The 23,904-nt window shown below is 40.2% G+C and overlaps 2 protein-coding genes across 3 annotated transcripts in view; one reads left to right on the top strand and one right to left on the bottom strand.

The window, feature by feature from the left end:
* LOC148349338 (bromodomain-containing protein 8-like) overlaps nt 1–13,011 on the top strand; it is a 29,341-nt gene extending 16,330 nt beyond the window's left edge. For both annotated transcript variants that reach the window (XM_088320569.1, XM_088320570.1), the window contains 4 exons: nt 5,404–5,472; nt 11,129–11,411; nt 11,498–11,542; nt 12,385–13,011. In XM_088320569.1, the coding sequence (XP_088176695.1) occupies nt 5,404–5,472; nt 11,129–11,411; nt 11,498–11,542; nt 12,385–12,444 (457 nt within the window). In that variant the 3' untranslated portion in view covers nt 12,445–13,011. The remainder of the gene's footprint in view (nt 1–5,403; nt 5,473–11,128; nt 11,412–11,497; nt 11,543–12,384) is intronic.
* A 943-nt stretch (nt 13,012–13,954) lies between these two features.
* dnajc18 (DnaJ (Hsp40) homolog, subfamily C, member 18) lies at nt 13,955–23,438 on the bottom strand. Its single transcript, XM_088321472.1, has 8 exons — nt 22,973–23,438; nt 21,226–21,397; nt 21,012–21,157; nt 19,731–19,931; nt 19,161–19,276; nt 17,144–17,253; nt 16,909–17,081; nt 13,955–14,962 (listed from the first exon to the last, which is right to left on the bottom strand). The coding sequence occupies exons 1-8, from the start codon at nt 23,097–23,099 to the stop codon at nt 14,838–14,840; spliced, it is 1,170 nt and encodes a 389-aa protein (XP_088177598.1). The 5' UTR covers nt 23,100–23,438; the 3' UTR covers nt 13,955–14,837.
* Between the last annotated feature and the right edge of the window lie 466 nt (nt 23,439–23,904).

The raw sequence follows: 23,904 nt of genomic DNA, 5'->3' as shown, positions 1-23,904 counted from the left end.
AAATATGTGGATGAACATAAATGCATTAATAACAACTAAACGAATAATGTTATTGATGAAGTAATTCTCTGATAATTAAATAATAAATTTAATATAGCTGGAAAACTCATGTTACGGTGTCAACACACTGAGTGACCTATTTTAACAATATATTGGCAGTGGTCTACAACCTTCAAGCCGAGAGCTACTTATTACTTTTTTAATTTCTATTTAACTAAATGTAATAACTACATTCTTACTATGTATTACCAATAACATTAATTATTGGAAGGAGGGTTAAATAGACTCAGTCAAGAAGAGGTCTGCGAGCATCTCAGCTGTCCTTCGCTACTCTACTGCCAAGACATTAGAGACCCCTGATCTACAGGCTTAGATGAGAATATATACAGTAGGGAGAATATCTATATAGAATAGATCTTTATAGTCATTGTTACAAAATGGGTTGAACATATTGTGACAACGAAATTGGACGTGGCACTCCAGTTCACATTTGACAGTGAGGATAAAAGAAAACAAAGAAGATAAAGGAACAAAGATAAGGTTACAATTTACACAACATTTACACAAGAAATGTGGATATGTAGGATGAGGGGAATTCAGCGTTTTTGTAGTGCTAGAGACAGTGCCATTATAACTGTTCATTTTAGGGGCAGGGGATATGTAAATTTTAATACCCTCCTGGTTTTAGAATAGAATAGAATATGCCTTTATTGTCATTGTTACAACATGGGATATGCTGTCAAGTCAAGTCAAGTCAAATTTATTTATATAGCCCTTAATCACAAAAATGTCGCAAAGGACTGCACAGGATTACAGTTACAAAATTACACAATTACCTGATCTTAAACCAGCAAACCAGCATGCGGGCAAGGAAAAACTCAAAAACCTCAGTGTGAGGAGAAAAGAGAAACCTTGAGAAAGGACCTCACATGTGGTAATCCCCCTTCCAGGATTGAACAGGGTGAATTACAATTAGCATTACTGTACACAGAATAGTAAACACCAGGTAAGATGTTGAAAATGTCCGGAAAGAGCATGACATCAACGACGACGCCAGCTGGTAAATGCAGGGGTTGACATGCTGCAGGTCAGACGCCGGTCCGCTGACCCATCCCAAATCATCCTTCTCCTTCGTATCAGCCAGGCAGGCCTCAGAAAAAGACAGGACAAAACAGAATACGAGGTGGGCATCAATCATATGCTTTGGAATAGAAGTGTGTCTTAAGCCTCAATTTAAAAACTTCCGTTGAGGTTGCAGATCTTATCTCCAGAGGCAGGGCGTTCCACAACACCGGGGCCCGGATGGAGAACGCTCTCGAGCCCGCAGACTTCTTGGCTCTCGGAGTCACAAGTAGACCGGCATTTTCCGAGCGCAGACTCCGTGAAGGAACATAGGGGGAAATCAAATCGGAGAGATAAGAGGGTGCAAGCCCATGCAAACATTTATATGTTAATAAGAGAACCTTAAAGTCACATCTTAAGTGGACTGGGAGCCAGTGCAAGTTGGCCAATACAGGTGTAATATGCTCAAACTTTTTAGTCTTAGTCAAAAGTCTAGCTGCCGCATTCTGAACCAGCTGCAAACTTTTAATGCTAGACATCGGGAGACCAGAAAGCAATACATTACAGTAATCAAGCCGAGAAGTAATAAACGCATGAATTAAAATCTCTGCATCTGATTGGGACAGCATTGAACGAATCTTCGCAATATTACGGAGGTGGTAGAAAGCTATTCTAGTAATATTTTTCACGTGTAACTGAAACGACAGATTAGGATCAAATATAACACCTAGATTTTTGACCGAGTCACTATGGGTGATATTACATTTGTCTAGGTTCAGGGTAATGTTTGAAAACAAATGACGACAGTGAGCTGGACCAATAATCAACATTTCAGTTTTTTCTGGGTTAAGGCGTAAAAAATTATTTGACATCCATCTTTGAATCTCAGTAAGGCAATCCTCCAGATTTCTAAAACTTAAATGTCCAGTTTTTTCCAGTGGCACATACAGTTGAGTGTCATCTGCATAGCAATGGAAACTAATATTATACTTGCGGATAATGTCACCAAGCGGGATCATATAAATACTAAAAAGAAGGGGGCCAAGTACAGAGCCTTGAGGAACACCACAAGGGACATTAGATTGTTTAGAGGTCATATTGCCATAGTTAACACATTGCATCCTGTCTGACAGGTAGGACCTAAACCACGAGAGTACAGTTCCTGAGATACCAATGCGTTCTAGACGAACCAATAATATGTTGTGGTCGACCGTATCAAAAGCAGCGCTGAGATCCAGCAGCAGTAACATTGATGAGGCACCAGAATCTATTGTTAAAAGGAGATCATTGGTTACTTTTGCAAGGGCTGTCTCTGTAGAATGATTTGCTCTAAATGCTGACTGGACAGTTTCAAAAAGGTTATTTTCTGACATGAAGTCATTTAGCTGCTGTGCAACGACCTTTTCAAGTAATTTCGCAAGAAATGGCAGATTTGACACTGGCCTATAATTACCTAGGCTTTCTGGGTCAAGGTTAGGTCGCTTAAGCGTGGGTTTAATGACGGCAGACTTGAAGGCTATAGGAACAATACCCGAGGATAGCGATATATTAATAATATTTAAAACTGATGGTCCTAAGATCTCAAACAGATCCTTCACCAGTGAAGCTGGAAACGGATCAAGCAGGCACGTAGTTTGCTTGGCCCTACTGACCATCTGTGTTAGATTATCAAGGGACAATTCATTGAAACTGGAGAATGTTTCTAAACAACCGCTGACACAGTCCATACCTAGCACCTCCACATCTTTGATATAGGAGGAGGAAACAGAGCGTTCTTTTAAAATTTCATTCCTGATTAGTTGAATCTTTTTATTAAAAAATTCCATAATGTCATTAGCAGAATGAGTGCAACCATTTGGGTTAAGTTGTTGTCTGGTAAGTTTCGCCACTGTGTCAAATAAAAATTTTGGATTATTCTTATGTTCAACAATAATCTTAGAGAAATACGAAGCTTTAGCTGAGGCAAGAGCTACTTTATATTTCAGCAAACTGTCACACCAGGCCAGTCGAAAAACCTCCAGCTTAGTAGTGCGCCATTTTCGTTCAATTTTTCTGCAACTTTGTTTGAGTAACCTAGTTTCTTCAGTAAACCAAGGTGTATTCTTCTTGGGTCGGAATTTATACTTTAGGGGCGCCACAGAATCAAGAACATTTACCAAAGCAGTATTGAAGTTGTTTGTAAGTGAGTCAACAGACCCAGTGTACGAAGGGAAGGCTGCAGTTACCGTAGGTAATAATTCTTTTAAGGCTAACACCGTTTTAGGGCGGATATTGCGACTGCTAAAGCCTATATTTTCCTTATCACAGTAAACATTAAACAACACCTCACATTTAACAAAATAGTGATCAGAGATGGCATTAGGATACGGTAACACTGTAACATTTGAGGCTACTACGCCACGGGTCAGGACAAGATCTAGAGTGTTCCCATCTTTATGAGTTGGCACATCAACTATTTGATTGAAACCAAATGTATCCATCAGTGACTTAAATGCAATTGCAAGTGAATTTGATGGGGAGTTTATGTGAACATTAAAATCACCAATAATTACAACATTGTCCGCATACGTAACTAAGTCTGTTAACAAATCAGAAAATTCTTCCAAAAAATTTGAGTATGGTCCAGGTGGGCGATACACAACAACTACATAAATTGGTGTTGACATTAAGGACCTCATAACAAGTGCTTCAAACGTTTTAAAACTAGTAGGGGTATTAGAAGTAAATTTCAACCTATTTTCCGATATAAGAGCAACACCTCCACCTTTTTTGCATGGTCGTGCCAAGTGCGCACTCACAAAGTTAGGGGGAGAAGCCTCATTTAACACTACAAACTCATTTGGTTTCAACCAGGTCTCACAAAGGCCAATAAGGTTAAGATTGTGTTCATTAATAAGGTCATTAACAAGTAAAGCTTTGGAGGCTAGTGATCTAATATTAAGAAGGCCAAGCTTCAGCACTGTGGACTGAGCTGAAACCTTTCGCGAGTTTTGCACCTTAGTGGTAACCACCACAGGATTCGACTGCCGGTCCCGGGTCTTGTGCCTTGCATGACGGCAGATGCGGCCCGAATTCCATACCACAGGCTGTGACAACGAAATTGGACGACTCCAGTTCCACATTTACAGTGAGGATAAGGAAACAAAGGAACAAAGAACTAACTGACTTTGTTGTCCTCGGGGGGTGGTTGTGAGGGTCAAACAGAGTTGCCGGACACAACCGAATGTTTGATCTTACATTACACAGTCCAGCGTTTTTCCGAATTGCTCAGTCCACAATTTAGTAGATTTGGGAGTCCACAATTGAAAGGATTTGGGAGTACAGTCAATAAACATGCCCGATTAAAGTCGCCGTCGACGATAAAGCTCCGTTGGGGTAGTGCAAGCTGATGTTTAGCAGCGGGCAGGAGATTTAGCGCTATGCTAACGTTAGCATCTGGTGAAACTGTTAGCGGTGGAAAGTATACAGCAAACACAAAGACCACAGTTAACTCTCCCGGTACATAGCTAGAAACTCCATATCGAGTGAGCATTGTGTGTCAATGGTTCCGCTATTATTGTAGCGCGTAGTCTCCAACCCCTGTTTTTACCGGAGTCTTCGTCTCGTTCGAGCCGGTGATGTAATGCGGCGTCGGGAAAGCCAAGACTCCGTGATGGCAAAAAAAAGTCCTCCAATTCCGGACGTTGTTGGTGGCGATCCGCAACTCAATTCACTCGTTGTGGACGGATGGATCTGGCGTTGGTTGAACATGCTTGGGAGCGCTGGTCTGTGTGGTCACCTTCTTAGCTTAGCTCAGCCTTTTCTTCGTCGTTGTCATTGTCGGCAGGCGGCAAATCTTCCAGGGAGATCCGGTGGTCTCTGTATATCCCTCGGGATGTAGTGGATATTATTGTAAATGCGAAGGGAGTCGAAGAGAAAATAAGAGGGATCAGGGGACACTGAAAAACAAAAGACGAACTGGAGCCCGAGCCGCAGCGTCTACCCGACGCGCCGCCATCTTGATTAACCTTGAGTCGAAGGATCTATGCGACAACGTAAGCGAGGCAAGAGAACTCAACTATGATGAATGGTCTGCATTTATAGAGTGGCAGAGTAACATGGCAATGCACCAAGTGGTAACAACCGAAGAGTTACAAATATGTATTAACATGTTACACAGCTATTATAGAGAAAAGTAATTGCATTCCAGTAACGCCATTTATTTGTAACACTAGGCAGGACCTCTCTAGTCCCCATTTTGTTTGAAACAATATTGGGAAGCACAGTTTAAAACTAATTTCTAGAGGTTTTTTTTTTTTAAATAAACAAGTTTCTCATCTTTTGATGGGCATATATTTGCAGGTATGCGAACGTTTTCTTGCAGCCAGTCACAGAAGAAATCGCGCCAGGCTATCACAGCATCGTGCACAGGTAACGGGGAACTTCATTGGGGTCATTGATTATGGAGGAGCCATTCTGCCACATGTAGAAATAAATAGCTACAAATAGATGCCATTTTTTGTTGTGTCATTTATTAGTTTAGGTATTCTGTTTTTTTGTTGTGGATTTTGTCATCTATTGATTTTTCTGTTATGCATTTTATTGTTGTCGTGATCTTGTCATGTATTTTGCCATTTATCCATTTCAGTATTTGTGTATTTATTGATTTTGATTTTTGTCATTTATTTCTTAGTGTATTTTGTCCTATAATTGGTTGTGTCTTATATTGTTTATTTGTTTATTTTGCAGCGTATTTTGTCATTTATGTAAGCGTATAATTTGTCATTTATTGATTTTGGTATGTTTTTGTCATTTATTTTGTCATCTATTATTTCATCGGTTGTTTTGGGATTTTGGTACCTTTTTTGGTATATTTTTATTTATTTTGTGGAGAATTGTTGTTGTTGTTTTCTGCTTGTCGTTGATTCTGTCATGTATATTGTCAAAACAAAAAATAATTCAAATGAGGAAGCGACCCAGTTGCCCGAGCATTTCACCTATTGGTTGATTAAAAATGAATGAGGGAGGAAAATACATAAAAAAATAAATAAAATAAATGATACAATAAATGTCAAAATACAAAGAAAAATGTGTAAATGAATAAATCATATGGGTGCGATATATTTAGGTATGTGATTTGTCTATATGTTAATTTCTTTACATGATATAGACTTGCTGATATTTATTAATTTCTACATTAGTCAAGTCAAGTCAAGTCATTTTTATTTGTATAGCCCTAAATCACGAAGAGTCTCAAAGGGCTTCACAGATTGTTACACTATATTACACAAACTATTTTCAACCGACAAGAGGAGTAGGTTATTCGTATGCAATGGAGTAGAAGTGAGTTTTAAGTTTAGATTTAAACATTTCCACTGAGGTTGCAGATCGAATCTCAGGGGGAAGAGCATTCCACAGCACCGGTGCCCGGATGGAGAACGCTCTCGAACCAGCAGAAGACTTCTTTGCTCTCGGGATCATCAGAAGACCAGCACTCTCAGATCGTAGGCTTCGGCCCGGGACATAGTGGCAGATCAGATCTGAAAGATAAGAGGGAGCAAGTCCATGTATGATTTTGTACAATACTAAGAGAACTTTGAAGTCACATCTTTGGCTAACTGGGAGCCAATGCAGGTTAGCCAAAATCGGTGTTATGTGATCGTACTTTTTTGTCCTGGTTAAGAGCCTCGCTGCGGCATTTTGTACTAGCTGAAGAGACTTGATTCTGGACTTCGGGAGACCGCAGAGTAGTGCATTGCAGTAATCGAGACGGGAGGTAACAAATGCATGAATTAATGTTTCCGCATCAGACTGAGACAGTATTGAACGGATTTTAGCAATGTTGCGAAGATGGAAGAAGGCAGTTCTAGTAATTTGTTTTACATGCATCTCAAAGGATAGTTCAGGGTCAAATATGACACCTAAATTTTTAACTGAGTCACTCTGTGTGATGTGACATTTGTCAATGTTCACAGCAGTTTTTGAGAATAAGTCCCGGCATTTAGAAGGACCAATGACTAACATTTCAGTCTTTTCAGAGTTAAGACGCAAGAAGTTGAGTGACATCCACTCTTTTATCTCAGTGAGACAGGCCTCCAAATTTCCACAGTTTAGTGTGGAAGATTCCTCCAACGGAAGATATAGTTGAGTGTCGTCTGCATAGCAATGGAAGCTGATATTGTACTTGCGAATAATATCACCTAACGGAAGCATGTAAATGTTGAAAAGTAGGGGGCCGAGCACTGAACCCTGCGGAACACCGCAGGTAACATTAAAGGGCTCAGATGTCGTTTCACCATATTTAACACAGTGTGTCCTATCTGAGAGGTAGGATTTGAACCACGAGAGGACAGCTCCTGAGAGACCAATCCATTTTTCCAACCGTTCTAGTAGGATATTGTGGCGCACTGTGTCAAAAGCAGCACTAAGATCCAGCAGCAGCAAAAGTGATGAAGCGCCAGAATCCATTGACATTAGGAGATCATTTGTTACCTTGATCAGAGCTGTCTCAGTAGAGTGGTTAGCCCTGAATCCTGATTGCATGGATTCAAAAAGGTTATTCTCCGATATGAAAGCATTCAGCTGCTGTGCCACTACTCTTTCGAGTACTTTAGAGAGGAAAGGTAGGTTTGACACAGGTCTGTAATTACTTAATATTTCTGGATCAAGGTTGGGTCGTTTCAGTGTGGGTTTAATAACGGCGGACTTAAAAGCTGCTGGAACTACACCTGAGGAGAGTGATGTATTTATAATATTTAGAACTGAAGGCCCAAGGACGCTAAAAAGACTTTTAATAAGTGAACCTGGGAGCGGGTCGAACTGGCAAGTTGTCGGTTTGGCCGCATTCACCACTTGTTTGAGATCATCAAGTGACAGTTCACTAAAACCGGCCATTTTCCCAGGGCAGCCACCCTGTCGTGCATCTGTAAATTTCAGTCCTTTAATACGTGTGGTACTAACAATATCTTTTGCAATTTCTTCCTGTATGCATTGAATCTTCTTAGTGAAGAAGACCATTAAGTCCTGAGCAGAGTGTGTCGAACTGTCTGCGATAGGCTGTTGCCTTGTAAGCGATGCTACAGTGTCAAAAAGGGCTTTGGGGTTGTTCTTTTGAGACGCAATCACCTTCGAAAGGTAGGCCGATTTTGCAGAGGCAAGGGCCGCTTTATACTTTAACAAGCTGTCACACCAGGTTTGATGGAAAACCTCAAGCTTGGTAGCGCGCCATTTTCTCTCCCATTTCCTGCATTCTTTTTTAAGGGTTCTAGTTTCCTCAGTAAACCAAGGTGTGCGTCTTTTAGGACGTGATTTTAGTTTTATGGGCGCTATTGAATCCAGCACACTAGTCAGGGTGGTATTGAACTCATTCATGAGTGAGTCAATCGAGCCATTGTATTTAGGAAAGGACGCAACTGCTCCAGGAAGGAGTTCAAAGAGCTCAGAAACTGTGCCAGTGCTTATATTGCGTCCGCTAGATCCCTCAGCTTTATTAACTTTACATTTAGTTAGCACCTCAAATGTCACTAAATAATGATCAGAGATAACAGTAGTACACGGTAGCACCATAATGTTTGAGGTTAAAACTCCTCGAGTCAGAATCAAGTCTAGCGTGTTCCCATTTTTATGGGTTGGCAAGTCAACCAGTTGAGTAAAACCAAATGCATCAATTAGAGAACTAAACGCAATAGTAAGTGAACTGTGTGGGGAGTTCATATGAATGTTAAAGTCTCCCATAATTATAATTTTGTCTGCATAGGTTACTAGTTCAGACAAAAGTTCAGCAAATTCGTCTAAGAAAGTTGTGTATGGCCCAGGTGCACGATAGATAGTTATTACATCAATTGACAATTGAGGGGACCGCATCACAAGAGCCTCAAACGTTTTGTAATTATTAGAGGTACGTGTATTAAATTTGAGCGATTTTTCAGAGATTAGCGCAACACTACCACCCCTTTTCAGCGTGCGTGCTATATGACTACTCTCGTAGTCTGGGGGAGAGGCATAATTTAGCGCTAAGTGCTCATCCGGGCGTAACCACGTTTCACAAAGACCCATACAGTTAAGTTTATAATCACGAATAATGTTATCAACAAGTAAAGCTTTTGGAGCAAGCGATCTAATATTTAACAGACCAAATTTCAGCTTTGCTGAATCATTTGACTTAGCTGAACTCTTTGTAGTCTTTGTCGAGATCTTCAAAAGCTCCCGGCGTTGTGGCCGCTCGTGAGCGCTGAGTTCAAAGCGTCGGTTGTCCGGCGAGGAATGAATGGTGGAATTAGTTACATCCTCGCGTCCATCTTGCTGCTTGGACTTCACACGCTTCACACATCTACCTGCACGGCAACCACGTTTCTGTTTTCTTTCTTTACGGGGCCGCCGCCGCCGTTTTTTAAGAGGAATAGCTGTCCACAAGGATGCCGGGTCTCTTTGAAGTTCGCTCGGTATATCATGGGCGGTATAAAAAGTGCCCGAATAATCGAAATTTAGACGCCCACCCCACACCGCCCACATTAATGTTGGGACCGCCCACGATATCTTAACCTAATGCAAAAATGGCACAACTGAATTTTCCAGATTTTTGGTTTTAGGCGTGAGAGGGAGGAACACAGTCTCAGTTATTCTTTTTTTCTATTAACTTTCCAGTATTGGAATTATTATTATTATAAATTCCATAATTGAACTGGTGACATGCGATACTGGCCTTAACTACCGTACTTATATATCTATTGTGCAATAATGGTCCAATTATTGCATATATTATGAAATCCAGTATTTTTTTGTAAATGTTTCCTAAACGTTCATCAGATATTGGTAAGGCCATGATTGCATGAGAAATCTGTAAATGTTTTGACCACAATTGCACGGACATGTTTTAAAGTAACAATTAGCTATTGTTTTGGCAAATGTTATGTTGTGCGGATTAAAGCATTTTAAAGGACTTAAGCCAATTTTTCAATTTCTCCACTAGCATGAAGGAAATCCGCGGTGAATCTTGTATTATGCAGAACTACAAATACATTTCTGATTTACATTTGCAATGTTTAATCTTACGCGCATTCATCCAGACAAATTTTTAGATCTTGAGTAATTTGCAAATATATTTGTGGGTCTAAAAAATAGGTTTATGAATACTTTTTAAGCAAAGATCTCCCCATAAAAATCTTGGGTAAAATGATGGTAATATGTAGCCTACATTTTCAGTTGCAGGAAGTTATTCCGATTACAAATAACCGCTGAACAGTACCTTCATTTTATTGCTTGACTCGTACTTAGTTGATATGTAATCCTTGTACTAATACACCTTTCATAGTGTCCTGTTTTTGTGTAGCATGCACCTGTCCCGCAGGGGGGGATGACAGTTCATAGGACAGTCCCATACAAACTGATGCCAGCTGCTGTTAATCCCGAGGGAGGAAATACAATACCAAATCATAGCCACTAGAGGGCTGTGCCGGCGTAATTTTTAAGCGGACTTGTTGAAAAAAGTGGCAACAATTTAAAGCTTTTAAAAGCACTTCCCCTAAAACTCAAGCACTTTTAGATCCTTGAAAACACAACATTAAAATTCAAGAAATTTCAAGGATGTCAAGCACCGTACAAGTTTTATTTTTAGTTTTTATATCCTGCTGAACCATATTTATTCTATTCTTGTCTGTTTTCCATCCCGACTGACACAGGAGAATTGAACCGCGTGCAACAGTGGGTGTTGTTGTGAGCAGTTCGGGGAAACTTGACTCCTTCACTGTCACTACAAAAAGTCTTGTGCTAAAAAGAATCACAAATACACTAAAAACTGCAATTCAATAGGGAATAAACAATACATTTAGACAAAGTTTGTGATATTTGCTGTAAAAGCCTATATCTCACAACGCTACAGTAGGACAAGACGAATCAATAGTGGATTTAAAGAAACAAGGCCGTTTTCAAAATGCAACAGTTTTTAGCCTTTTTCTTGTAACCAAAGTGTCAGTAGTGCCATTTTTGCATGAGGTTATGAATAATATATTATTTAATGACAAAGTGTACCATCCTAAGCTGGTTTGTGCATCAAAAAGTGTTTTTTTTTCTTACATCTTTTTGGGTGCAGACCCATGGACCTGGCAAGCATCAAAAAGAACATCGAGAGCGGCGCCACACGGACCACCGCAGAGTTCCAGCGGGACATGATGCTGATGTTCCAGAATGCCGTCATGTATAACGGCCTGGACCACGACGTGCACCACATGGCCGTGGAGATGCAGCGCGACGTCCTGGAGCACATCCAGCAGTTTCTGGCCACGCAGCTCATCATGGAGACGGCCGAAGCCGGGGGGGCCACCAAGGGCCCCAGGGGCCGCGAGGGCTTCCGGCGGCAGGAGCCCGCCGAAAAGGTGGGCCAGCAGGCATACAAAAAAATACCGTTTCCAATGGGATGACGACAGGAATGTAAAAAGTTGTACAATTCTCTCACTTACAGGACGCCTTCTCCATGTCTTCTCCTGCTTTTCTGCTCTCCCTTTTTGTAAGTAGACACAAAAAGTGTGCAGCGAGCAGTGTCGGGTGTGTTACTGAAAAAAGGAACTGTTATCGTTACGAGTTATTTAAAAACTTGTTGTCTAACCCCCAGAATTACTGAACCCCAAATGTAGCAAGTTACTCTGAAGGTACTATCTGGTCACAAATTACCGTATATAGACTACCACCTAAAACTGCTTAAAATACCAACAAGATACAAGAAATATAAAAAAACATGTACACCAACCTTTCGGATTAGTGAACAATTCATGTTTCTTGTCTTGTGTAATCTTGAGAGCTTGCAAACAAACAGCCGAAACACACCATGTCCATTTTATCTATGGGCTTTAAACCACTCGAAGATCTTCATTTCTGGGTACTGTCCAAGATGTTTTCTTTTTTCCAGGCATTGTGTAAAGCAGGAGTTGGGAACCTTTTTTTAAGTATATACAGTAGGGAGAATATCAATAGAGAAATTCTTGTTCTCTTGTGCTTGAGATGGTGCCACGACTGTATTGAGTTGTACTTTTTAGGGTCATATAAAAACACCAACTTTAGTTCTGTGATGTGATAAGCAGGCGATGCTGACAGACTAAGGGTTAATTAATCCATCTTGAGCAAAGGGGAACAGGTACAGATTATATTATGTAGAAATTGGTGAGCTGTTTTTAAGAAGTAGCGGAGTTACACACATTGTAACATGTTCAGTTAGAAAAAATGTATTGACATGTTAAAGTACTTGTTACCAGGAAAAGTAATTGCGTTCCAGGAACGCAGTTACTTCGTAACATGTTACTCCCAACAATGGTAGTGAGACGCAACAACATTTTCTTGTGTATGTTTATGCAGGATGGAGGCACCAGAGGGCGCCGCTGTGCCATGGAAGCCGACCTCAGGATGAAGAAATGACGGGGTCAATCATTTGTCTGGCACTGAAAAGTCGCAGAGATTTAATTTATAACCCTCTCTCCTCTCTGCGTCATGTGCGAGTGTTAATGCCTCCACGATTTACTTCACGACAGCCCCCCCTCGACTGCGTCATGTGTGCAGCGTAATCCCCTCTCGCGGCGATCTGGGGAAGCTCCCATCTTGCAGAAATGGATTACAAGTAATCTGGGATTACAAAAGGGGATTCCAGGAGTATGGGTCAAAGACTGCGACGGCTGCACATCGCTCGTCCGACATCGGGTTGTGCGAGCATCTCTCAAGCCTCAAAAATCGACTCATCTGACGAGATGGATTGCGTCATACGACGGGGCAGGGGCTACATAATAAATGCACTACGTTGTGGGACACCAGAGGCCAAAGACTCGGGACTTTTGCTGCGTTACCTTCAAACAAAAAAAAAATCCTTAACTTTGTCCTTTCAATCATTTTAAACGTCTATTTTTGTGCAACCGTACTGTGCTAATATCACTGTGTTTGGTGGATGTAATGACGGAAACTTGACTTTTCAAAAATAAAATCTTGTTTGCAGCTCTTGAGTTCTTCCATTAGCGGATATGAATCAAGTCACGGTTATTTGTATAGCCCCTTTATCACAAAAAGTCCAAGGGCTGCACAGACCACCATTACAATATTCCCTGATATGAAAACTGCATGAGGGAAAGCTGTGGGACAAGTGTTTTTCAAGTATTTTTGAAAGAAACAACAGATTTAAAACAGGTCTATTTTTACATAAGCTGTCCGCGTAAAGGTTGGGTCGTTTAAGCCTAGGTTTAATGACAGCAGACCTAAAACTCGCTGGAACAATAACCAAAGTGAGCGATATGCTCAAAATATTTCAACTGAAGGTCCCAAAAAGATCTTTTACCAATGATAATCGAAGCGGGTCAAGCAGGCAAGTAGTTTGGCTGATTATCGAAGGACAGATCACCAAAAAGAAAAAAACAAAATATCACAGAACAGCAGCTATTCCATGCATTTCCTACTGCTTCCAAATCTTTGAGGAGTAACATAATCACACGATGGTCATTATATATCTCTTTCCAAAAGGGTCAAATATTTTTCTATTAAAAACGACCATAAAGTCATGAGCCAAGTGGGTAAAGCTATCTGAGGCTACCTGCTGTCGAGTAAGAGCTTTGTTATCAATTTATGACTGGTATGTTTAAACTTTAGTAGACATTCGAAATAAGGAGAGAAGACATCATTGGATTTCAAACTTGCAAGGACAGTGAGAAGACCCTTCAGGTAAGAAACCTCCCAGTTAAAAACAGATTCGCTCTACAGGGTGTGGTTACCAAAAAACGGCAACGGGATTGGTTGATAGTGACAATGATCTAAAAGTCGAACTAATGAACAACAGTGGGCAATAATAGACAAAGTAACGAACTGGCGTCCAATGAGATCGCCTTGCAGGTGTCCGACATTAAAAAGTAATACACAATCACGACAATCAATGACACAAACAAAAGAAACGAGTCACTTTTCCTTTTAATTCCCTGCTAGTTTTGTTTAAAAACTTGTTTTCAACTGCATCAATGATGTTAAAGCTCCAGTGTGTAATATTTGTCCACTAGATTGCACTGTTGTCTAATGCAAACAAATACCAGTGCCGCAGCAAGACAAACATGGGACGACCTGAGATATGGATTCCACTATGTAAAAGAAATACATATTTTTCGGTACAGGAGTTCATGTAGTTTGCGTAGTAATCAAATCAATGTGATTTTTTTAATGAATGAAAGTTTTTTTTGTACCACTAGAGGCACTAAATATTACACACTGTACCTTTAAAGTTAACATAACCTTGAACTGATCCAAGTTGGAAGTCAACAAGATTAAAAAGAAGTCAGAGCATAGGGAAACATGGGCTTCATGCAACTTGGGCACAATAATTAGTATGTGCTTGAAGTGAACAGTGTCAACTAAATTCACATTTTTGTTTCTGGCTTCAAAAGTCCATTTTGATTGAAAAAGATATCATCTTGTACAGCCTGAAGTTACAAAAGTCTTCACACGGCAGACATCTGATTTTGGACGTCATAAAAACAAGTATCTGGCCTTCAAAAGCACAGCTATCAAAAGAAACAGTCATTTTCGTATAAGTGTGATTTGTTTCGATGATTAAATGTAATAAATAATAATAAAGTCCATGATGTCACAGTACAAATAATGCCGTTTTCTCCCCAATTCAAGTCACACATTTTGGCACGGAACCGACAGCAAAAATCAAGAAAACCCGTGAACATTCACGTAGTGTTGACGACCTCATCAATTAAAAAAGGAGCGTGCAGAGTTACTCTTCCAGGATAGGGAAGGCACGTTCTCCCCCCATGGATTCAGACAATGTTTTACCTTCATTTTCCCCGCTGGCGTACCAGCAACCTGTGAAGCTTGTCACAGTTGTCTAACCTCATGGATTCGGCCTTCTGCTTTAGACGATCGTCTCGGTACAGCTGGCCAAGGTTCATTAGGTCCGATTCTGAGACAAAATTCAATCATACAATTGAAAATTAAATCAATTGTCGACTATTGTCGCCAAACGCGATTTTCCAACAGAGTGAGGCCTCTTACATGATTACCATCTCTGCTGAGAGTCGCTCATGCGCGATAGCATTTTTGTCTCGAGCGGTAACAGAAATGGCAGCGTCAACATCAAGTAACTGTGCCAAAACTTATTAAGTCTTGGAGCATTTTAGCCTGGATACGGCCAATTCAAATACTACGTGAAAAGTTTGCAAAGTAGACCTTAGGGATCATGGCACTACCTCTGTAATGCAAAAATGTTTAAGGAGCATGTCGAACAGTTGAACAAAACAGAGTCTGACTCGCCTCAGTAATATCAAAGTAACATTTAAGACAAGAAGGTTTGGATGACAATCAATCATTGTATATTTTGTACGCTAAAATGTCAAAATAAGTTATTTTATCCTTTTATTGTAGGCCGGATTTGTGAAAAAAAAAAATTGGCGAAGCAAAGCTACTGTATCATGGCGGTAGATTGGTGATGCAAACATTTAAAGGGCACATGGAACAGTTAAACTGGAGTCTGACTCGCCTCAGTAATATTCAAGTAACATTTAAGACAATACGGTTTTGATGACAATGCGTAAATTTAAATATTTAAGTGTTATTTGATTCTTATATTTAAGCCTGGATCCTACAAATATAAAGACGCCTCGCAAAGTTTGCAAAGCAGAGCTTCCGTATCACGGCGGTAGATAGGTGATGCACAAACATTTAAAGGACACATGGAACAGTTAAACTGGAGTCTGACTCGGCTCAGTAAGATTCCGGCCATTATGGTTTTGATGACATTTGTTTTTTTTTTACACGTAAATTTCAATACAAAAGTGTGATTTTATTCTTATATTTTAGCCTGGATAGGGCGAACAAAAATACTTCAGTAATCCCTTGTGGTTGACTTTTTGCAGCTTCGATATTAAGCGGATTTTCACCGTGCATTGCATTCTGCAGCAGACAACACACAGCAAATGCTATCACGGGGCCAGGTGTGGGAGAGCTTTGTGTTTGTGTGTTGTTGGAGTGACTGTGCGCGCAACCTTGATAGGGTGGTGTATGGTGTCAGTCTAACAGATGGGCGGGCGCACAAGTTGCCCACCTAAAACAAATTGCGTAGCAAGGTGACAGCTATTATTTTAGCAGCTAGTTGCAATGAAAAGAAATTCGCTAATAAATCGGACTCTGAAAAAAGTGAGAAGAGTGCAAAGAAATGCTAATTATGGATTTTCATCAGGTCCGGATAGAGACTGGGACGGCGTTGGGAGTTGAAGCAAAGCGTGGCTGCAGATCTGGCCTATTGCTACACAACAACTCTCTTTAGCAATCTCTGCCAAGCTAGCAACTCGTGGTTAACCGCTACATTCGTGACTGTTCTATTTTAATCACCACGGAGACCTGGCTCAACGAGAAGATCCCTAAAGCCATTGTGCAACTAACTGGCCACTCTCTACATAGCTTTCATACACTAAAAGGAGAATCCCTTCAATTTTGCTATTGTGTAATGACAATAAAGACCATTCATTCCACTGTAATTATGTGTTTTAATTTGAAGATTTGTAGTTATTTTGTCACTGTCGTATACGTTACAGATATCTAATAATTAAAAGATTTATACTATGCGGGTTTTGAGTATCATGGAGCCTTTTTCAAACGCAACCCCCACAAAAAACATGGATTACTGTAGTGCATTTTTATTCAATTTGTGCAATATGTTCAATAAAACATGCATTTTTTTGTAACCAATTTTCTCATGTTTATTATCATTGTCCACATAATGAACTCAACTTCATGCTAAATCTTGGAAAAACAGAATTATTCGACTAATCGTTTCAATAGTCTGACTAGACGACTATTCATCTAGCTGTGAGTTGCAGCCCTAGTCGCGAGGCGCTTCTGTCAACTTACTTTGCTGCTTTTCCTTCCAGCAACTGCTCTGCAAGTACTCCACGTAGTCGCTCTCTATGGTCTTCTCCAGCTCGTCCAGGGCATCGCCGGGGTACTCGTCCTGGAATCCTTTGGCCACGTAGTAGGGTACGCCCATATGCTGCGTATGGCGGGAAACCACCAGGCCCGAGCCCCTGCGAGCGAGAGCGAGGCGTTAACTCGGGTAAGCTAACGCCGAACCTGCGAGAAAACTCACGGCTTGTAGAAGAGGCTGTAAGGAGGGTTGGTGGCCATCATCTGCGTGAAGACCGAGATGAGGATCAGTACCAGGACGGGGAGGAGCTGCAGCACGGCCGTGAAGGTGTTCTGAGGGCACAGAGTCACATGGAATGAAGTCTCATAGATGGACTGAGGACAGAGCTACTTCACAACACAGCGACATCTATCACCTAGATGGAGCAGGCCCTACAATGCTTTCGCTTGTTGTTAGCGTGCCACCCCAGGCTACACAAATACAAATCATCAAGTGACGTGCAGTGAGGTCTGTGTGTGATGGTGATGTGTCCAGGCGTATATGATTGGTCAATGTGTGTGGTGTCATTTCTGATTTCAAGCGAGTACAATAAGGAAGATAAAAATAAAGAAGATAAAAATAAAGATAATCAAAAAGAAATAAGTCAAAGCAGGAAAAGTAGCCAAATTCAGACTTATTTGAATGATAATCACACATTTTATTTTGGCGTGTTTTTCAGAGGTTCCGTGTCGTTTCAGTAAATAGGTTAAAAGTTGAATTGCAAATAGTTAAAAGTTCCTTTATTTGATAGTTTATTTATAGCACTGAAGAGTTAATAATTTCCTATTTCTTCAGGGATTGTGTGTGGCTAGACATTAAAGTTGCTTAGTAAAAGAAATTCAAATGTTCCAAATTAAAAGTTTACTGTAGAGTGAAAAAAAAAAGGTTTTATAATGTTGTAAATTTACATACTTTCAAACTAATCATGAATTAATTTTGTGTTTAATGTTAATGGAAACAAAAAGGAGCCCTTTAAGAGACCAAAACAAGGCTCTTTTTAGTGAGCTGAGCCAAAACAACCGGTTCTTTAAACAGAGCTAGAATTCCCATCTCTAATCACTGGTGAGGAACAGTCAGATTTAAAATTAATTAATCTACATTGTATTCATCATTTGATAGGTAGAGTTAGAAAACATGATATAAACCGTAGCATCAAAAAAAAAAAAAAAAAGTTTTATTGTCTTAACTTATTAAAGAAGTCTATGCAGTAATCCTCTATGATGAAACAACAAAAAAACAAAACACTGGATTGCTTGAATTCCTGATAGCTTGCGAATGCCATCAGTAATTCTATAGTTTGTGGCTCAGCTGAGCCAAATCAGAATCTTTTGGCTTACTATCGCACTCTGCCCTAAAGCAAGATAATAACGTGCCTCACCCTGCATCTGCAGACCCACGAGTGTTGTTAAAGTTAATTTATTGGATGCAATATGCAAAGTGAGATCCCAATACAAGTCTAGTATTGTGAGAATGTCAGGAAGATAATATACTTTTTAATATTACTTTGTTTCCCATGTGACCTATTTCGAAATCCACTCTCCATTTCCTTTCTATCAATTGATTTTTATCTTAAGATAGAAGTGTTAACTTTTCAGGGTGTTTTTGTAATGCCAAATCAGTTTAAAGAGTGCTTTAATGCATGAGCGTCTGCAGATGCCGAGTGTGGCACGGCATTCTATTGCCTGATGGCAGAGTCAGCACAGTAATACAAAACATATGAAATATATTTCCATAATACGTGAAAACTCAGCCATTTTGAAAATGAAAATCCCAAAACTGTCAAGTTAAAGGGACAGTGTGTATTATTTGATCACTAGAAGTTGCTGTATGGTGGAGGTCAACCAAAAACGAGTGCTAAAAAAGGAGCATACAAACCACAGGGGCTCAAAGTGACCTGAATGCAGAATTTTACTTCTCATTTATTTGCCCAGGCTTTTTAAAGTTTTTGTGTACGCGTTGCATAAAGATGGCGATTAATTTTGTCAGTGTTTCTAAAATATCAAGTTTGTATAACAGTTAATGTGTTTTTGCTCAATATTTAAAGTAATATTGTTTTTGTTTAATTAATTTTTTTTCCCCTCTTAACTAGCCATTTAGAGCAGCAGTAATAAGAATGCTTATCCAGCTTACAGACTTTCTTCTCGGCCTGGGATAAAGTCAAAGAATACGACACTCATGCACAAAGCAGCAAGTGACGAACTTGACTGGGATTGTCCTCTGCCACGTCTTCGCGTCTCTCGTAAGCCCGTCTTCGACGAGGCTGATAAAACTGCGAATAGGAGGCCCCTCCCTGGTGGCTGTACACGTGGACGTTTCCTGAGGAAGAGACGAAACGGATAAATCGTGACTAGATTTGCAACGTTTAGTCCATGTTTTTAACAAAAATCGATAATAGAAATAGTTTTGCTGGATACAGAAAGCAAAACTAGGAAGTGCGAACTTCTTTGATTTGTGGACAAACACCTGATCAAAGCCACTCCTGCTATCTAATGTTGATTTATCATGCTCAAATTATTCCCAGAGGCTTGATACTTAGTGATGAGTTGCGCTAAACCCTTTGTAAAAGATTTTTTTAATTAAAAACAGACATTTTTAGATTTTGGCACTCAGGGACAATGCTTCTAAAACGTTATTACACATTATGGCACGGAATATGTTAAAATCGTCATTAATTGCAGCCATTATCGTGACCAGAGGATAGCCGCAGCTATAAAAGAACACATAGGGAAAAAAGAGCAAGGACAAGATCCGTGTCGAGGGACACACTCACCAGAGGGGAAACGTCCTCCGAAGAAAATGTTAAAGAGCTCCTCGGGGGAAATGTCTGCCTCAAAGTCTCGGTGGAAGTTGCGGTGATGGCGATGGTGGCTGGCGTGGTGTGCGGGGCTATCGGGTGCCGGCTGCTTGCCGTACAGATCGTACTGCTGCCTCTTCTCCGGATTGCTCAGCACGGCGTAGGCGGTGCCGATTGCTGCAGGGGGGAAAGTTTGACCGCAACAATGAAGAAAATAGAAACTGGAGAGCAGTAAAGTAATTTCAACATAAGCTAGAAATGTCTTAGCTGAAAACAGCTAAAGTTTCTTCCAAATCCATTTGACTTAATGGTCTTGACTTGGGCTAGAGGTGCCGCCCTAGAGGCTCCCTGGAGCTTTTAAAAAAATATAAAAAACTATAAAAAAAGATGCAAGAGAAATATACCATGTTTTGTGAACCCTTTTCCATATTTAGTATGAGTAGAATGTATGTGTTTAGTATGTGTATTTAGTATATCACGTATGTGTTAACAATGCCCAACTGAGTTCAAAGAGCCCCTATGTTTTTTTTTTTTGTGCCCATCTTCTTATATCTTACTTTTAGCATAGCTTTTTGGGGTGGAACACAATGGGTAAGAGGAATAGGGGTGAGGGGAGTGCTGGAGAGCAATGTATTGCTCATCCATGCGGGTTTTTTTTTGTTTCTATTTTTTAGTGCAGCGTGAAAATATAGTCCAAATGCCAAACATAAAAGATTTATTTAAAAAAAAAAAAAAAAAAAGAAGAAAAAAAAAAAAAAGTGTAGTTGTGTGCATCAAAGAAATGCACGTGAATCATGAAGGAGCTGACTAAGGCTCCAATGCAATGACGACACAAGCTAGGAGATGGCAGCCGCAAGTAAAAAAGATCCAAATTCCGTACGGTCCCTTTAAGGCGGACCTGACTACTGAGTGCATGAAATTATAACTGTTGTAAGAACTAACTATTTTCAGAATCAAACAAAATGTATATCATAGAACATAATTAAGATTCTGAAACCTGGTTTCACCACTATAACGATTGTGTTCATTTATAAATGGTTACAGTATGTCATAACATTTCATTGAAATGGTGTATTTCAAAATCTATTCAAGCGTATTTTCTAGTCTATGAGGTGCACTGGATTCGTTTTTTAGGTGTGCCTTATAGTCCGGAAAGTTTTTTTTTCTAACCTGTTATGGCTCCTTAAACATTATTGGTTGCTATACTTTGAGGTAAAACCTGTGAAAATAAGAAAACAGCTCAACACGATCATCTACCTTTGAAGGCGTCCGTGGCACCGGGAGCAAAATTCTTATCAGGATGGAACTTGAGGGCCAGCTTTCTGTAGGCCTTCTTGAGATCTTCATCGCCGCAATCCTTGGAAACGCCGAGAACCTCGTACAAGTCGCTGCAGCTCTTAATCCTGCGGACGTGGCGGCCGTTGAAACCTGAACATTTATCGTGCTCACGCTTTGCGTTAGCAGGACGAACCTGAGGACGCCCTGGCGCTGCTCGTCCGTGTAGCTCTTCTTGTCATCACCACCAACGTGGATTTTCTCTGCACTTTCGTCGTCCTCGTCTCTCCATCCTTTGGGCGGACAGGCGTTGTTGGCTTCTGGGGCGGCGCTGCTGCTTCCGTTTTTACTGATGGCGTCAATCAGAACTACACACACCAAATGCGAGACATCAAATTATGGCATCTTGATTTTGGAAGTTAACCCAAATGCAGAACTATTTAGCTAAAAAACTGGTAAGAATGGAATTCATTGTTATTGACAAAATACTACAGTTTAAGATAATAAGTTAAAAGTAATAGTATGTCCTTGAGGGAGAAGGAAAACCCTGGTTGTTGCATGGTGTATGTATTTCGAGCCATTGTACCAGAACTTGGACCTAAAGTACGCCATCATCTAGAACCTGCTGTACAAGTCAAGATTTTGAAACAGGAAGCTGTTATTACCTATAATTAATGTTGATGTCTGTATTGTCTGTTGATGCCCTTGCAACATCTATTGCAGCTTGGTCATCATGAAAAAGGGATTACCGTAAATTCCGGACTATAAGCCGCTACTTTTTTCCCTAACTTTCAACCCTGCGGCTTATTCAGTGATGCGGCCAATTTATGTAATTTTTCTAACGGCCGCTAGCGGCGCTCGAGTGTTGCTACCATTAACTGCCCTGTCAAAGCTATATTATTATTATTATTAAAGCTTTGAAAATTCTCTTGGTGTACCGTCTTTCTTTGTAAATATGTGTAACCCATGTATAATATGTATGTGCAACTGTATATTTTTCTAATGTATTTATTTTTATTTATTTTATACACTAATTCTGATATGTTTTGCACGGGTGAACGAAAAATGAGGGGCGGAACAAACGCGGGGTGCCGAGTTTAAGTGGGGACCGCTAAAGGTGAGGGACAGACAAGGAAAGAAGAGGGGGTAAAAAGTTGGTTAAAGAAAAAGGAGTTGCGTGAGTAAATGTGTTCATCTGATATATTTTTCCCACCCTTACCTTTGGAAATATACCTTCCTTGGATTGCTTTCAACGGGACCTGGACTCTGCAGGTCTGCATCAAATCTTAAGTACCAGTATCATTTTCCGTTCATTTTGCCGGCTGTGATTTTTGGACTGTGGACTTTAATGAAGGACATTTAGTTTCAATCGCGGGACTTGAAGTCGGGTTTGGGTTAATTTTGTGTTTGTGTTACATGTTTAAATGTGGGCGCATGCGGCTTATGTACAGGTGCGGCTTGTGTATGTACAAAATCCGTTTTCCTCTTAAAATGTGGTGGGTGCAGCTTATAATCAGGTGCGCTCTATAGTCCGGAATTTACGGTATTTCATGTGTGGCTCCTTCAATTTTCTCATGCTAGGGTTTTTGAGTTTTTCCTTGCCTTCGTGTATGTTTCAGATCAGGAGATGGAGCAATGTAGTCTGTACAGTCCTTTGAGATTTCTTGTGATTACGGGCTATACAAATAAACATGACTTAACTATCCATCCATCAATTTCCTGTGCCGCTAAGTATTATTCTGCTGCTCTAGGAAACACTGCTTGATGTCAATGTCATATGTCAAATGCAAAAGTTGATGCACAATATTTGTAACTCAATGCAAAGTGCAGAGGTGGGCGTTGACGCAGCATAACGAAGTCTCCATCTAAATAAAGCAGTTGACAGCCCCAAATAAACATGAAATGAGTAGAAGGGTCCGTCGCATGCAGCCTAGTGAGGTTACCTGCAGCCCGGGTGCTGGGGAACATCTTCTGGGCTTCATAGAGCAGCTGCAGCGCCTCCGCTTTCCGCCCCGATCGCAACAGTACTTTGGCCTTCTCGATCAGCCGCTCCGCTTCGTTTTTGTCCATCAATTGCTTTTTTCGTTTGCTTTTCGGGCGCTGAAATGGGACAAGCCACCTTGAAGGCCACGTTTGGCTTATCTTATTTTAGCTGACCGAATGACAGCGGCGGAGTTAGCTAGTTAGATAGCTAACTCGCTAGCTAGGAGCGGACTAACCCAGCAGCTGACAGCGGCAGTGTCGACAGCTTGGGAAAGGTCAAGAATTCGACACATTTTCAGTCAAACTGTATCGCCCATTTTTAAATGCAAAAACGCTTTAATTCAATAACATAATGGAATAATTTCAAATGCACTCAAAGCTAACTGTGACAGAAAATGAAAGGTGAGCCTGAATCCACGACGTCACATCCGGTGCCTAAAAGAAGGTCAACATTTATTTGCGCTATTTTTATACCGTTTTCAAATCATTATCTTTTTCATCACTAATGAATTATTACTTGAAAAGACCTTTAAATTTAAGGCAATGTTATAAGTATATTTTACAAGCTACATAATGAACAGTAGCTCTTTGCTGAGTAAGAAACAACGAGACTGGATTTTGTACATTCATATTTTATTCAAGAGTAAAACAACGAAAGAAAAATAAAAGACATCCCTGCACTATTTTTATGCAATTTTTAAAATTACAATTATTATTTAAAATAACCGACATATTTGCTGACAAAACCTGGATTTTATGCAAGGTGAAATGTCAATTTCTCAAGCTACAATTGCTTAATCGTGATGAACAGTTGCTATTTGCCCCACAAAAAAACTGTGGGACTCGATTTTATCCATTCATATTTTATTCAAGAGTAAAAAAATTGTACACT

Source organism: Urocampus carinirostris, chromosome 17, assembly GCF_059441175.1.
Source record: "Urocampus carinirostris isolate Australia breed hairy pipefish chromosome 17, RoL_Ucar_1.0, whole genome shotgun sequence".
In the NCBI taxonomy this organism is placed as follows: Eukaryota; Metazoa; Chordata; class Actinopteri; order Syngnathiformes; family Syngnathidae; genus Urocampus; species Urocampus carinirostris.
The sequence above is the reverse complement of the archived record's forward strand: the minus strand, read 5'-3'. Positions and strand labels throughout refer to the sequence as shown.